We start from the raw sequence: 14,768 nt of genomic DNA, 5'->3' as shown, positions 1-14,768 counted from the left end.
GTGGCAGGCAGACAGATACACCAATAAGCATGGCGTCTGGAGAGCTGGCAAAGGTTGCAAGGGAAGAACTGGAAAACTTCCTTCTCCAATGTCAAAGAATCATCACAGCTGCGTCACAGTGGACGAGATGACAACTGTATGACCTGACATTAGCTGGTACAGATGGTGAAGTCTGTGGACGCAAAGTTTCCTCAATCTCCCCAAGTCAGAATTTACAGACAAAATTTCCGTGTTTATGTTATGTAGGTTCCTGTCAGCTTTAGATTTGCCCAACACCAGAGGAGATCTTCCACACTGTTGATCTGTCAGCAAGGCAACAGCTCCCAGGTTGTAGCTGAGGAGTGTGAACCACACACGCATAGATGGACCTTGCTCAAGATCTGCTACTGAGCCAGGAGTGAAGTAACTGTGGTGTAGAATATCACCCGTCAACACATGACTCACCATAGTCACCATCATTCAAACTTGTTTTTATTCAGTCCTACTTGAAATAATTCTTTGATGTAATTCTTTAACCTAGAAGTGGATATCAAGATGTTATACTTACTCGAGGGTCACTGTGAGGTCAAACTTAATCTGGAATACATCTGAAGGGTTGCTTTCCTCCATTTTCAAGGAAAGGGAAAATCCTGATGCCTTCTTAGGAAGTGGCACATTGTACCTGAGGGTGGCCTGGAAAGGATAACATTTTACAAAAAATCTGTAGTAAGAACTGAAGGACCTGTTGAATATCTAACTCCATTACTAATGTGCCTTACATCGCTATCATCAGGGGACCAGGATAAACTAAATGTAGTTTTCATGAGACACAGCATGATGATGTAATTTGATGAGGATGGAATACTTCTACAGTATTCCTCAAGAAACTTGTTAGTTAGCTGTGCTTATGCAAAACTGTCTAAGAATGAATTTAATTCATAAAAATGTTTAATTTGCATATCTGTGCTTATGTGAGTGTATATGTGTATGGAGAGAGAGAGGGAGGGAGAGAGGGAGGGGGAGAGAGAGAAAAAAATCAGGAAGAGGACCATGAAAATATTTAATTTGCATATCTGTGCTTATGTGAGTGTATATGTGTATGGAGAGAGAGAAAGACAGAGGGAGAGAGGAGACAAGAAAGAGGATCATGAAATGGAGAGAAGAGCTCTTGTTTGGGAGGGGATAATGGAGTGCATATGACATAAAAGAGAAGAAAAATAAGAACAAAACATGCATGAGAATGCTATCATGAAGCCTATTACTCTGCATGCCAACTTTATTATTTTTTAAAGACTTATTTTATTTCATGTGTATGGGTGTTTTGCCTGCATCTATGTACCACTTGTGTGCAGTGCCCAAGGAGGCCAGCAGAGGGCATCAGATCTCCTGGAACAGGAGTTGTAACTGCAATGTAGGTGCTGAGAATCAAACTCAGTGTCCTCTACAAGAGTAGCCAGTGCTCTTCTCAATCACTGAGTCATCCTCTAGTCCCTCTGTGTGTTAACTTTAAAATGAATAAAAAATGGGAATAAATTCTACATAACATAGCTTGTATTTTCTGCTATTGGTTATAAAAATGTGAGGGAAGTAGAGATAATTACAGGAAGAGTCAAAATGACAAAACACTTCACGTGTAACTGAACAGGGATCTGAATTCTTGCAGGCAAGCTCAGTTCTCCCTCTGAGGAGGGCCTCCATTACCTGGATAAAGGCACAGCCTTCTCCTTCTACAGCCACTGTGTACTGTCCGTGCCCTTTGGACGGTTTTGAGCGCTGTACCACAAGGCGGTTATCATTGTTGACAGTGAAAACCTCCTCAGATTCCTCAGTGTTCAAGGTGACGGTGTTCTGTGAGTTAGAGCCAGTTAACTTCATGTATCGGGTTAGGGCGAGAAGGCACACCGTGGTGTCCTGCGTGGAACAGTGGTGCAAGGTCAGTCATGGTTGACCATGGACTCCCAGCCAGTTCCTACGAACATTCCTGAAGCTGGAGACAGGACAAGAAACGATGCCCCGAACAACAGAGAATGTTTACATGTGTGAGACGCTGCCAATTCATTTTCTTTAGCAAAACTTAATTTGATTTTAGTTTTCTAAAGATAAATAACCATCCCCACTGGGGAAAAATCACATCACGTGTACTCAGAGAGTGAAGGTGTGGTGCAATAGGATGACTTAAAGAGGGACCAAAGTCAGAAGAGGTCTTTGGAAATTCCTCAGCCTGCCATCTCATGGGGACTCAGCCTTAAAGGAGAGAGAAGGGAAACTCCTGCAACGAACCTGCAACTCCCCGACTTTCAATTTTCCCTGTTAGGGAAAATCCACTGCTTCATGGCCATTCATTTTCTTGTTTCCCGTTCCCTCTCTTTTCTTTTTCTGATGTGGGGACCACAGAAGAGGCAGGAGAGATCTTTATTCCTAACTGGCATGTGGTTTGACCTTTGTGCCATCAGATATCAGCTGTACCAAGACTCTGTTCTTACACAGAAAACGCTTCTAGACTAACATTCCACTGCTCAGTGGAGAGACAGATAGCCTGAATTCCTTAAAGGGAGGGTCTCACGCATCATCTGAAATAGAATCTCCCCAAAAGAGTGTCTGAAACACAATGACTAGCACATGACTAAATAAAACAGGATTCAGAATATCAAGTGTGGGGGCTGGAGAGATGGCTCAGAGGTTAAGAGCACTGTGGCTCTCGCAGAGGACCTAGGTTTGATTCCCAGGACCCACATCATGGCTCACAACCAACTCCAGATCAAGGTAATATAGCAGGCATGTATGTGGTGCACACACATGCATAGAAAACATTCATACACATAAAGCAAAAAAAAAAAATCTTTACAGAGAATATCAAACATTCATCATCCCAGAATCTATGTTTGCATGACCGTTATTGTTGTCATCTAGAGTGGCATCTTCCGCATTAAACACATTCACCTCGTATCAGGCTAATCACCTGTATGGCAGAGAAGCCTCCGTGGGAGTTCATCCGCTGGGCAAGCCACTGAACAATCTTACTAGCATAATCAAGGTCCTGAGTGACCTGAGAAACGACAGCCAACAGCACATAGCAGGTCTTCTCTGTCTCACCAGAAAGTGCCGAAGGAATGAATGATGGGGAGCCTTCTGTTTTGTGTTTCTCTTCTTTCTCCCAGTGTATCATATTATCTGAGAAAACGGAGAAATGGGTCTCTATAAAAAGAATTTTCACAGTCCTTAAAACAAGCTGCTATAACTTACCCATTCAGAGGGGACAGGTTCTAGTCTTTGGATTCTTGTTGTGGCCTGAATTTTAAATTCATATACTGAAGTCTTAACCTCAGAATGTGACTGGACTTCGGGATAGGATTTTAAAGAGATGATAAAGTTAGAATGAGTTTTCTAAGGTGCTACACGGTCCGGCTTGATGGTGATTATGAGAAGAGGAAATATGGACATACAAAAGGGTGCTAAGGCTGTCAACATACAGAGGAAACACCACACCAGGGCAAAGGGCAAAGTCCCCACACTTCCTGCTATTCGGATCTTAGACTTTTACCCTCTAAGAGAGAAAAAGCATTCTGAGGTTTAAGTTAGCCAGGCTGTGGTATTTTTCCATACAGACTCTGGGAATAAGTACGGTGTCTCCTTAGGGTCATAAGTGGTTTCAGAAGTAATTATTGTCTGCAGCATGCTTAATTTCCTTTACTTCATCCGTTTGAGAAAAAAAATGGTGGAAAAGAGAAAGAGAGAAATTAACTATCTGACAGTCTTTGAAGACACGGTGCTGCTGACGCGCTCTGGAGGAGAAGCAGAGGCCCCTTGGGGGAGGGGGGGCTCTGATGTGAGCCCTCAGCCAGAGCCTCGCTTCCTTTTCAGTAGTTTCTCCCCTGCAAAGCCACATGGACTAAGACTTACTGATTTTCGTAGCAGATTGATCCAGGCTCTGGAGTAAGGATTTCACTTGCTGCTCTTTTCCAGCCAGGGCAAACACGTAAGCCAGAACAGCTTGTGTGTCGCCATTGGTGACACCATTTGAAAATGCCTCCTCCAGGCAATAGAGACCATTGCGGAGGGCGGGAAACTGGTGGAGGGGAAGAGATGCTCGTAAGTGACACCTGAACATTTCATGAGTTTGCTGAATACTTAGGCTAACCCCTGCTTATAATGCAGTTTACAATGTACATAATATATCCCCGAAGCACATTTTATATACAAACCTATCACATCTATTCACATACTCTATTTTTACTTACAAAACTATCATGTATTCACATGATCTAGCTTTATTAAGCATCAGAAAAATAAATTTGGACTATTGTTAGTAGGGGGAAACAAAATTTAAGGGGTAAAGTGAGTTTTGGTATTAGATCAGCAATGTTTTACCTATAATATAAACTTCTTTCATGTCTCAAAACATACAACTGTATGTGTGTGCGTATCTATGTTGTGTATGTGTCATGGTGGTCAGAGGATGGATTTGGGTGCCAACCTGAAGACCACCAATTACCTCGTTTGAGACAATGGCTAGAGAGTCCCAAGGATCTCCTCCATTCTCTGTCTCATCAGAAATAGGATTACAGGCATGTGTCCCCATATTAACCTGCATTTGTACACAGATTCTAGGAACAGAGCTCAGGTCTTCCTCATGCATGTGAGCCAAGTACTTTACTGAGTGATCTCCCCAGATCACACACAGTTCTTTTAGACCTAAAATGTTTTACTTTCATCCTTTAGAGGTTTGTATTTCAAGATACACTAACAACCCTGAAAACATAGTATCTCTTTTAGGAACAGATTTTGTAAATGGATAGTCTGTGGACTGAAACCATATTGAAAATGCTTCTGTGACTTGAAAACAGACTTCTAGACCATGGATTTTCTGAGAGCAGACATTCTTTTTCATTGATAGTTGCCTTTGTTTTTGATTCTGGGTCTTGCTGTATAGGCTAGACTGGCCTCAAACATCATGATCCTTTTGCCTTGATTTTATGCAACACTGGAGTTACCACTGAACACTGACTGGTGTGTGCCCTCATGGCTTCCACAGGAGAGGTTCATAATCTGAAGTCCATGGCTGCAGTTCAGGGAACATATAAATACCTGAGACCTTACAAAAAAGTATTTTTTTTCATGACTGTATCCAAGCTGGGAGAAACCTCAATCCTATCAGTACACCAGAAGAATTTTGAATATCATCAGTTTAAAGGATGGTAATGGATTACATATTGTCTTGGTATCTTATCCTGTCTACAAATTTCAAGTCATTCTGAATCCAGGGTCTGTCTAATAACGTGCGTTCAGCTAAGTGAAGCCAGAAATGATGGGAATTCATACACTGGAATCGAATCCAACTTCAAGGAATGCCCCGACGACATATGCAGTGAGCACAACATCCTCTTCATCGCTGCCCTGAAAACAAAGAAACAGTGAGCCATATTAGGATAGCAGAACACAAAAGAACAGCTGTTTCCGAATTGAGACTAACTAGGAAAAAATGCTTGACCAAACATTGTTATTCACAAAAACACTTTAACACATAGTTTTTAAGTTAGATAAATCGTAGTCATGCTATCTGAGTGAGATTCCATTAACACTCAATGGAGCAATTAAATAAAACATAAGAATGTTAAACATATGTGAACTGTGCATAAGTATATGGTATTATGTGGCCTGGTGTTTGGCCTGAATTTTGAGCAGCTCACATGGCTTTTTTGGTATTAATTTGAGGAAAGCAAAGAAACATTTTGCTGATGCGGTTGGACAGAAAGGAGATGAAAGACTTCGTGGAAACTCCTGCCAAAGTGGCAGTTACAATAGCATCTTCCTGGGGCTCTACTGCTGTGATCAACACCATGACTGCTGTAATTCGCATGTAATTGGCCTCCATAAGCCCATAGGGGATGGTAGTATTAGGTGGCTTTGTTGGAGTAGGTATGGCCTTGTTGGAGGAAGCGTGCCACTGTGGGGGTGGGCTTTGAGGTCTCCTATGTTCAAGCTACGCTCAGTGTAGACAGTTCACTTCCCGTTGTCTGTGGATCAAGATACAGAACTCTCAGCTCTTTCTCCAGCACCATGTCTGCTTCTGCACTGCCTGCCATGATGATAATGGACAGAACCTCTGAAACTGTAAGCTGCCACCCCAATGAAATATTTTCCTTCAATAAGAGTTGCCGTGGTCAAGGTGTGTCTTTATAGCAATAGGAACTAAGACATGACAATGACCAAGAGCAGCCTGGGGAGGAAAGGGCTTATTTTACCTCACAGAGACTGTAGTCCCACAAGTTAGGGCAGAAACTCCAGGCTGAAGCAGAGGCCATGGAGGAATGCTGCTCACTAGCTTATTCCCCCAAACTTGCCCGGCCTGCCGGCATCAGTCACAAAGGTCTGGGCTCTCCCACATCAATCACTAGACTTGCCCACAGGCCACTCTGGTGGGGACATTTCCTCAGTTGAGGTTCCTTCTTCCCAAACGACTCTAGCTTGTGTCAAGTTGGCATAAAACTAGCCAGTACAGGTTATTAGGACTCATATATGAGTATAGTGCAAATTAGAAAAGAATTAAAAATGCATGAATTGTTCACTGATCATGCATAAAAAGCCCTGGAGAAAACCAGCATTAAACAAACCATGACTTTGATGTTTTTGTTGTTGCAGTTTGGTTGGGTTTTGTTTTGGCTGTGTTATTTTTTTAGACAGGGTCTTGCTATGTAGCCTTGGCTGGCCAGGAGCTCCCTAGCAGATAAGGCTGGCCTCAATCTCACAGAGATCTGCCTGCCTCTGCCTCTTCAGTGTTGGTATTTAAGGTGTGGGCCACCATGCCTCACTTTTATTTTTTTGAGACAGACTCTCAGGTAGTCTACTTGCTAGTTGAGGATAACCTTGAACTTCTGCCCCTCCTGTCTCTCCTAATTCTCAAATGCTGTGATTACAGGGATGTGCCACCAAATCTGGTATATGCCTGGTAGGATCTGTGTGGGACTAGGGGTTGAATCCAGGGCTTCATGCACACTGCAAGCGTTTGTGAACAAAGTCCCCAGAAGGAAGTCTGGCAAGTATTTGCCAATGAACTAAAAGGCTAATTTCTAAAAGGCTAATTAACTGATTAGAACATCAGTGGTTGTGGAGAGGTTGGAATGTAGCAGTTCCAGAACCCCGTTCAGCTTTCTTTAACCTCCTAAATAGCCATTCCTTGCGCACCTCTGTGTCTGACCTAACACCCTGTGACTAACAGATAAAAACTGTTTGGACTATGTTAACTTAACAAATCCATAGCTTCCACCAACAAACAGCTAAGAGTGCCATCAGACAGCATCTGAGTCCTGGGGTCACCGAGTTCTCCCTGCTTTGCTGTGACTACCTAGTCAGTGTTCCCACTGATGTATTTGAAAAGTTCTCTGAGTTATGGCTTCCTTCGCTCTGTTACTTAAAAACTAAATCAAATTGTTAGAGTTGGAGGATGGAAGTTGGAGTGACCTCAGTCTGTGTTCCTGGACCATGGTCACTCACGCTGGGCTTCAGAATAAACTCTCTCTCATTCTCTTTGAGGTGAGAGCTGTGTTTTTGTGTTGACACACTCTACCAACCGAGCTAGCTGCATTCCTACCCTGAGACTGGGATTTAAAAACCTTAGGACTAAGGCACAGAAAGGAACTCCTCACACACTCAAGACCCCTCCCGTCTGACTCCAAATTCCCAGAAGCTGTCTCGGCTGATGCTGTTTTTTCCTCCTCTTCCTGGTTTAATGATTGCAGAAGCCTGGCTCTGTAGAAAGACTAAAGGCTGAAGAAGGCAAACAAAAGACTCACGTAGGGTTATGCCTAGGTCTGGTTAAACATTCATGAGGCAGGACTGATACTCATGGAGAGGATGCAGGGGACCTGTGACTAGAGCAGACTCAAAAGGCACGACATTCACAAGGATGAAGCGCCCCAGATGAGGGAGGGCAATGGAGACAGATGCCACAGAGAAATGGAAAGAACGGTTCATTGTCAGCCCCTCACCTCCCCAGTGTTGTCGACAGGCTTGTCGTCCCTTCTGAAGCATCCATTTGTTCTCTGTTTGCTTGAAAGCCAGATTAAGGTCTGTTTGGGGACCGACTCTTCAATGAAAATATATTCCTTCATTCTCTCAAATGTCTTGAAAGTAAGGGCACTAAGCCTGTAATGGGGATCATCAAAGCAGAAGTTAGGGGGAAAGATGATGTCGGCTGCCCAACGGGTTCGTCGGTGACGTTCCGTTTGGGTAATGCGTTCATACAATTTGTCCAGTGTCGACAGTTACTAGTCTTGATTGGCAGTAGCCCTTTCGTTGGGGTCAGTAAAATACGATGGACAGCAAATTTGTAGAAGTTAGAGCAGGTGGATTTTTGCCACCCGAAGTTCTGGCTGTATAGTCCATTTGACACATACCCAGAAACAGGACTGGCATGATCTATAACCCGACGCTATGGGGCCTTCTAGCTTCCCTTCCTGGCATCTAAATGAGACTGAGAGGTACAGATAAGATGTGACACTTGTCATGGAGCTGATGAGCTGTGACATCACAGAGTGCCATCACTAAATGATCACACAGCTGAGCAAGTTGCATGAGACTATGGGGATACTGTTGCAAATAACACATTTTGGGGTTTTGCTTTAGTCTCTGTAAATCCACTTTGAAACTCCCTTGGCTGGGAATCCCCCGCTGAGCACTAGCTGCTCTCACCTTCTTGCAAGTCATGCTTAGAAAAAAACCCTATGCTACTGAAAAGGAAGTTTGTATCTCTCACCATACGCTTCCTTTCTGATTGCTCTGGCAGAACATGCTGTATGAACCATCGTAGTTTTTGAAAGACAAGTGCTTCTGGTAACCTAAAGCACAACACAGGAGGAAGCTGATTTTTAGCCTGAGAGAGAAGGAAAAGAATGACGTAGACTGGGTGAATGTAAGCCCTGGGATGTGCTAATGTGATCACTTCAATTTTGGTTCCTGTAACTTCAGGTTGTCTACCTCTGTGTAGACAGAGAATGCCTTATTTAAAAGCTGGCTCAGTACTGCACTTACCAATCAGTACTTTTCCCTTAAGGTTATTTTACTTCACTTAGTTTTACCTTCCTAAGAAGAAAATCCAAATTGCATTACCTCCTGGACCTGTGCTCAGTATCACATTTTTATGTTGCTTGTATACTCTCTTTCAACATTCAGATCCAATCACCTCCCTGCATTGGAACACAGCTGAGCAAGCAGGTCTAGGGCCTGACAAATGAATCAGCCGCTATTCACAACCAAAACAAATAAGATATTATGGTAACTATGACGAATTCACAAATGAGTTTACTGATGCTAACTCCATTACCACCAAGGTCCAGGGAGCATCTTGGAGGAGGAGGCAGAAAGAATGCAAGAGCCACCTGGGCAGTGGTGGCGCACGCCTTTAATCCCAGCACTTGGGAGGCAGAGACAGGTGGATCTTTGTGAATTCGAGGCCAGCCTGGTCTCCAAAATGAGTTCCAGGAAAGGCGCAAAGCTACACAGAGAAACCCTATCTCGAAACAAAACAAAAAACAAAAAACAAAAACAAAAACAAACAAACAAACAAAAAAAGTAAGAGCCAGAGGGTGGGGAGGAGCGCTGTGGAGTGCTGTCTTCAGAGCATGACGCAGCTATTACAACTGTGAGCTCACATCAGCTGTGGTTAACTGTACAAGAGCTATGTCAGATCAAGCCAATCCTGGCATAGATGGGGTACGTGATCTCCAGACTCGGTTCTATACTAAGGGGCTACTGGCAGTGAGTAGCTGCTGCAGGTGGGAGACTCGTTCTTTATTGAGGGTGTGGCCACTGGTAGGTGTCTCCTGTTCCAGGGGAGGGCCCTACGCCCATGCACATATGGGCTGTGCTAACTGGACTTGGAGGGTTATATATATAAAAAAAAAGACACGAAGATGAGAGGCAGCATGTTGGGGAGGGTGGGGTGGGAGTTGAAGGGGAGATGCAGGGGTGGATATGACCGTATTTTGTTGTATGCTTGTATGAATAAAGAAAATTTAAAATAAAGATGAGTTCACAATTTGAAGCAACAGTTCTATATCATAAGGTTAAATGATGGACACAGATATTATTATTTATTTTCACAACAGGGTTTCTGTGTTACAGTCCTGGCTGTCCTGGAACTCACTCTGTAGACCAGGCTGACCTTGAACTCACAGCGATCCGCCTGCCTCTGCCTCCCGAGGGCTGGGATTAAAGGCGTGCGCCACCACTGCCCAGCGGACACAGATTTTAAAGTTAAAAAGGAGCATATAGCTAGGACCCAGAGTACCTAAAAGGTTCACTTTTGTCTCACCAGGGGACCACAGGGTAAGGCTGACCATGTGTGACATCAGTTGCAATTGATTTCATCTCTGTTGGCGGAAACTCCTTATCCCCGCTCACCATTAGTTAAGAGCAGTAGAGCCTTGGATTTGACTTCTTCTGTCAGCTGTTGGGTAGCGCTCAGGTAGTCGAGTATGTAAGTGTCAGACGCTAGTTGAGCTATGTTCTGCTCGCCACACCCATAGGGCGTATGGAGAAGGCTGTCTAGATTCTGCATTGCAACTCCGAGAACGTCTCCTAAAGACAGAAAAGGGGAGTCAAACGCTCACGCTCATGCTGAGCTGCCTCGGCATTATCACCTGTGGTCGTTAATGTATGGTGGGGCAGAACACATTTAAAGTTGGCGCTAAAAAGTATAAGCAGGAGGCTGGAGAGGTGGCTCGGGGGTTAAGAGCCCATGCTGCTCTGGAAGCAGGCCTGAATTCAGTTTCCAGCACCCAGATCAGGTGGCTCACCTCTGTCTCTAACTTCACTTCCAGGGGAGTCAATGCCTCTAGCCTCTTTGGGCACTGCACTTATGTGCACATACTGCCCCCTATACACATAATTTAAAATTAAATATATAAATCCGTAAACAAGTCCAAGTTTCCTAGAGAGAATCCAAGGCAGGTGGTTCTTAAGTGTGGCGTTAGAGGACCTTCGAGTATGAAATGTTCCTGAAAGTTTCATCCCACAGCAAGGTGGATGCTTGGGAAGTGTGCTGCTTACTGGCTTGCTTCTACTCTGTGGTTTTAGATACTGACCCAATGATATACAAGCTATAACCCATCCCTCTGCCTCAGGCTTGAAAGTTGATGATAGATGAATGACTTTACTTTAGGAAACATACCTCTTTTTTTTTTTTTTAAACCAAGAAAATTCCCAGTATCACAATATATCATAATCTCCAAGAGGCTAATTTAGCATTCATATCTACAGGTCATAACAGGGTCTCCCATTTCCTGAGCATCTACCGTTACCCACCAGTGTGAGTGCCTCATAGAGATTCAGGTCTGGAAACTCCCACGCCGCCAGATCCCACATGGAAACAGGCAGAAAAGGTGGTCTGAACACACTTCCTGCCCCGATAGCTTAAGAAAATAGCTCCATTCGGTTATTTTAGGACTTTTTGTAGACAACCTCAATCAAGATTTTCAAATCACCATGACACAGAATTTGATAAACTCACCTACAACGGTGACAAAGGATCTGGCTGACCCTTCCACTACATCGCTTGGCAATTCCAAAAGTATTTGCTTTGAGGCTTTGGTACCTGAAAGAAAACACCCATACAGATAATGCAAAGACTTCCCTCTACAAGTCACAGATGCAGAGTTTTGGAACAGCTGTATTAAGGAGAAAAGGCCATTGGTTAGTTTTGCCTATTGGACAAAATGAAATTGTGAAATGGGGACAGTGAGATGGTTCAGAGGGTAATGACATGTGCCACCAAACCTGATGATCTGAGTCCAATGCCTGGGACCCACAGGGTAGGAGGAGAGAAGGAACTCCTGCAGGCTGTCCTCCGACTTTTACAACCCCCATGACATGCAATGCACACTCTTATACACACATGTGTGCGCGCGCACACACACACAAATAAATGCAATAAAAGTTTTTAAAATAAACTGAGAATTTGAGCTAATTTAGAATAACAATCCATTCAGAGAATGATGTATACTTTGTCTTTGACAGTGATCTTCATTTTCTATCAGTCCAGTACTTAAATTGTGTATGAAAAAAATGGAAGATATGACTCATAGTTCACAGAAGGAATTGACTTCTATGTAATTGAATTGACTGAGTAAACATTAAAATCAGATTACCAGTAACCGGCTAAAACAATACTCATGATGACTACAAATCAGGTAACTGAGACTAATTTTTTTTATATTCTTTTATTAAGAGATTTTCTATTCATTTTATATATCAACCACAGAGTCCCCGTCCTCCCTCCTCCCACCTCCCAGCCTTTCCCCCAACCCACCCCCGCATTCCCACCTCCTCCAAGGCAGGGTCTCCTCTGGGGAGTCAGCACAGCCTGGTACATTCAGTTGAGGCAGGTCCAAGCCCCTCCTCCCTGCACCAAGGCTGAGCAAAGTGTCTCAGCATAGGCCCTAGGTTCCAAAAAGCCAGCTCCTGCACTAAGGACAGGTCCTGGCTCCACTGCCTGGGGGCCTCCCAAACAGTTCAAGCTAATCAACTGTCTCACTTATCCAGAGGGCCTGATCTAGTACCATGGGGGCACCTCAGAGACTATTTCGTACCAAGAATATAAAAGCAACCAATATGCTAGTGTTAATTTGAAAAATCCCGAGTTTTCCATTGATCAAGATCGTGAGGCAGTCTTATGAACAAAGAAACCAAAATATACAAGATGGAGGAAATAGGCAAAGGTAGACTAATCTTATTGGACAAATAAATAAATGTAATTCATTAATATACATTTGTTTGCTAAAAATTATATATCAATGAAGATAAAACATGAAATAAAGTAAAACCACCAAGAGGAACTCAAAATGCATCCACATGGCAAGTGGGCTCGTGGCTTGTCATAGGCCAAGGAAGTAAATCTGCCATACTTACAGATTTCTCTAGGACCAACTGACCCCGTGGAGAGCCCTCTTACCTTTTGTGCAGATAAGGAAACTCTGGCTTGTTTCTTTTTCAATACCTTCAGGCTGTTAGAGCATAAACAAAACCAAGAACAGAATAATAAGTTGGATCATTTTTCTATGAAGGAAAAGAGACCAAACCTCAGTTACCAGAGGCATGGCTGGCTCAGGGTTTTTCTTGGAACCAATCATTGTCCCTGTCCTTACTGTGTGGAAGTCTCTGTACAGTACCAACACCCCTTCAAGCCCTCGGCTCCCATAGCTTGTGCAAAGATAACCCTGTGTCATTGACACTTTCAATCGCTCTATTGTTATTTATTTTTTATTGACGATAACAGGAACTGCTCATGAGCACAGAGCAAATGGATTTGACTCTTGAACTTTGGGATCAGTTGAAAAGAGGGGTGGGCAGGAGATCTGTAGGCTGCTTCACATCAAGAAGGGTGTCCAGAAAGCATAAAGCATGTTTCAAGGGAGCTCATCCTCTTTGGTGAGGCTCTGGTTGGTTGGTTGGGTTAAGAGCTGTTGAGAATAGAACCCAGGGCCTTGCACAGTTAGGTGAATATTTTCTCATTGAGGCCTATGGGAAGGCCTGAGGTACTGATGGATGTATAATACTGTAATTTGTTCAAAGCAGAAGGTCTGTGTCAAAACAAACTGGTCAGTTAAGCATTTGCAAGAAGAATGTCCTACTTTATCTCTTAGACATCATTTCCCATCAGGAGGAACTTGGTATTTCATATGTACATACCTCTACCAGTAAACCTTTGACCACAGTGTCTTTCCAGTTGACGTCTTGCTGCTTACTGGCATCATTTGGGCAGCCACTGCTTTGTTTGGATGTAGCCACTATGGTAATATTCACTTTGCCTGGAAAACATTGCCAAGCATGAGATAAAGAATACTGACACTTTCTCCAATGGGAGATGCTTCAGGTCTGTCAATCTTGTCTTGAATGGATTATACCAAACTCTACCATCACACTGAAGTTTAGATCAAACTACCCACTTTTCCTCCTGCCTGGAGATAAGGCAATAAATATGTCTTGTTCTACTTATTTCAAGATTCCCTATAGTAAGTCACTCATTTACTCCCTTAGAACTTAGAAAAGTTTTTTTTTTTTTTTTTTTTTTTTTTTATTAATTAATCAAACTTCAGGTTTCAATTGGGGTTGCACTGTTTTAGAGTCCAAACCAACGTTTTCCTTGGTATTTTCTTTAGGAGGAATAGAGTCCAGTGCTTAAAAGTCTGGCTTAGGCTACTCCTCCCATCCCCCAGTCATCAAGCTTATTTGGCCAAAGGTTTGCTGGCCTTGGCCCCACCAAAGTAGTAATGCTTCACGCAACGGCAGCCCTGAATGGTCTGCGCCACCACGTTGGTGAGATGGCATGCCAACAGCAGGTAATTTCGAGGCTGGACCCGGTAGGCAAAGCGCATGAAAGCCATGGAGTAGAAGACGAGCGCCGTCGTCATGCGGCCGCTGATGATGTCGGGAGGCGCCTTCATATCCTTGAAGGCGGCCAGTGGAAGGCCCCAGTTGGCCACCGGACCCCAGAAGTGGGTGCTCATTAAGTAATCCCGGAACTCCTTGGTTTTTAAATATTCATGAGCTTTCCGCACTAGCCCTCCAAGCCCTGCCATGGCCGCCCCAGACGGAGGAGTGCCAACGGCCAAGCTGCCAGCCAACAGTAGAGCGCCGAATGCCGACCTCACAGCTGACCCTGACGCAGCAACAGCCAGTCGCCAACTTACAAAGTTGTAAGAAAGGTCACGTTCTATGAACCCGTGCCAGCACCTTGATATTGTTTATAAAGATGACATTGGACAATGTAACATCAGATACCTGGGCATCCTCTC

General features: G+C 43.8%; 2 protein-coding genes across 2 annotated transcripts in view; both read right to left on the bottom strand.

The window, feature by feature from the left end:
• Window positions 1–14,768, bottom strand: part of LOC114701403 (ovostatin homolog) — a 43,110-nt gene that overhangs the window by 3,194 nt on the left and 25,148 nt on the right. Inside the window, exons 21-31 of the mRNA XM_028881490.2 lie at window positions 13,663–13,781; window positions 12,926–12,977; window positions 11,486–11,569; window positions 10,378–10,554; window positions 8,732–8,813; window positions 7,965–8,121; window positions 5,299–5,373; window positions 3,880–4,045; window positions 2,939–3,150; window positions 1,681–1,890; window positions 548–672 (exon numbers count right to left, since the gene is read on the bottom strand). Coding sequence (XP_028737323.2) covers window positions 548–672; window positions 1,681–1,890; window positions 2,939–3,150; window positions 3,880–4,045; window positions 5,299–5,373; window positions 7,965–8,121; window positions 8,732–8,813; window positions 10,378–10,554; window positions 11,486–11,569; window positions 12,926–12,977; window positions 13,663–13,781 — 1,459 coding nt within the window. The remainder of the gene's footprint in view (window positions 1–547; window positions 673–1,680; window positions 1,891–2,938; window positions 3,151–3,879; window positions 4,046–5,298; window positions 5,374–7,964; window positions 8,122–8,731; window positions 8,814–10,377; window positions 10,555–11,485; window positions 11,570–12,925; window positions 12,978–13,662; window positions 13,782–14,768) is intronic.
• On the bottom strand, window positions 14,023–14,632 carry LOC114701404 (mitochondrial pyruvate carrier-like protein). The gene has a single exon (XM_028881491.2). The coding sequence runs from the start codon at window positions 14,550–14,552 to the stop codon at window positions 14,199–14,201; it is 354 nt and encodes a 117-aa protein (XP_028737324.1). The 5' UTR covers window positions 14,553–14,632; the 3' UTR covers window positions 14,023–14,198.

Source organism: Peromyscus leucopus, chromosome 3, assembly GCF_004664715.2.
Source record: "Peromyscus leucopus breed LL Stock chromosome 3, UCI_PerLeu_2.1, whole genome shotgun sequence".
NCBI lineage: Eukaryota > Metazoa > Chordata > Mammalia > Rodentia > Cricetidae > Peromyscus > Peromyscus leucopus.
Note: the sequence above shows the minus strand (reverse complement) of the source record. Positions and strands in the feature narration are given on the sequence as shown.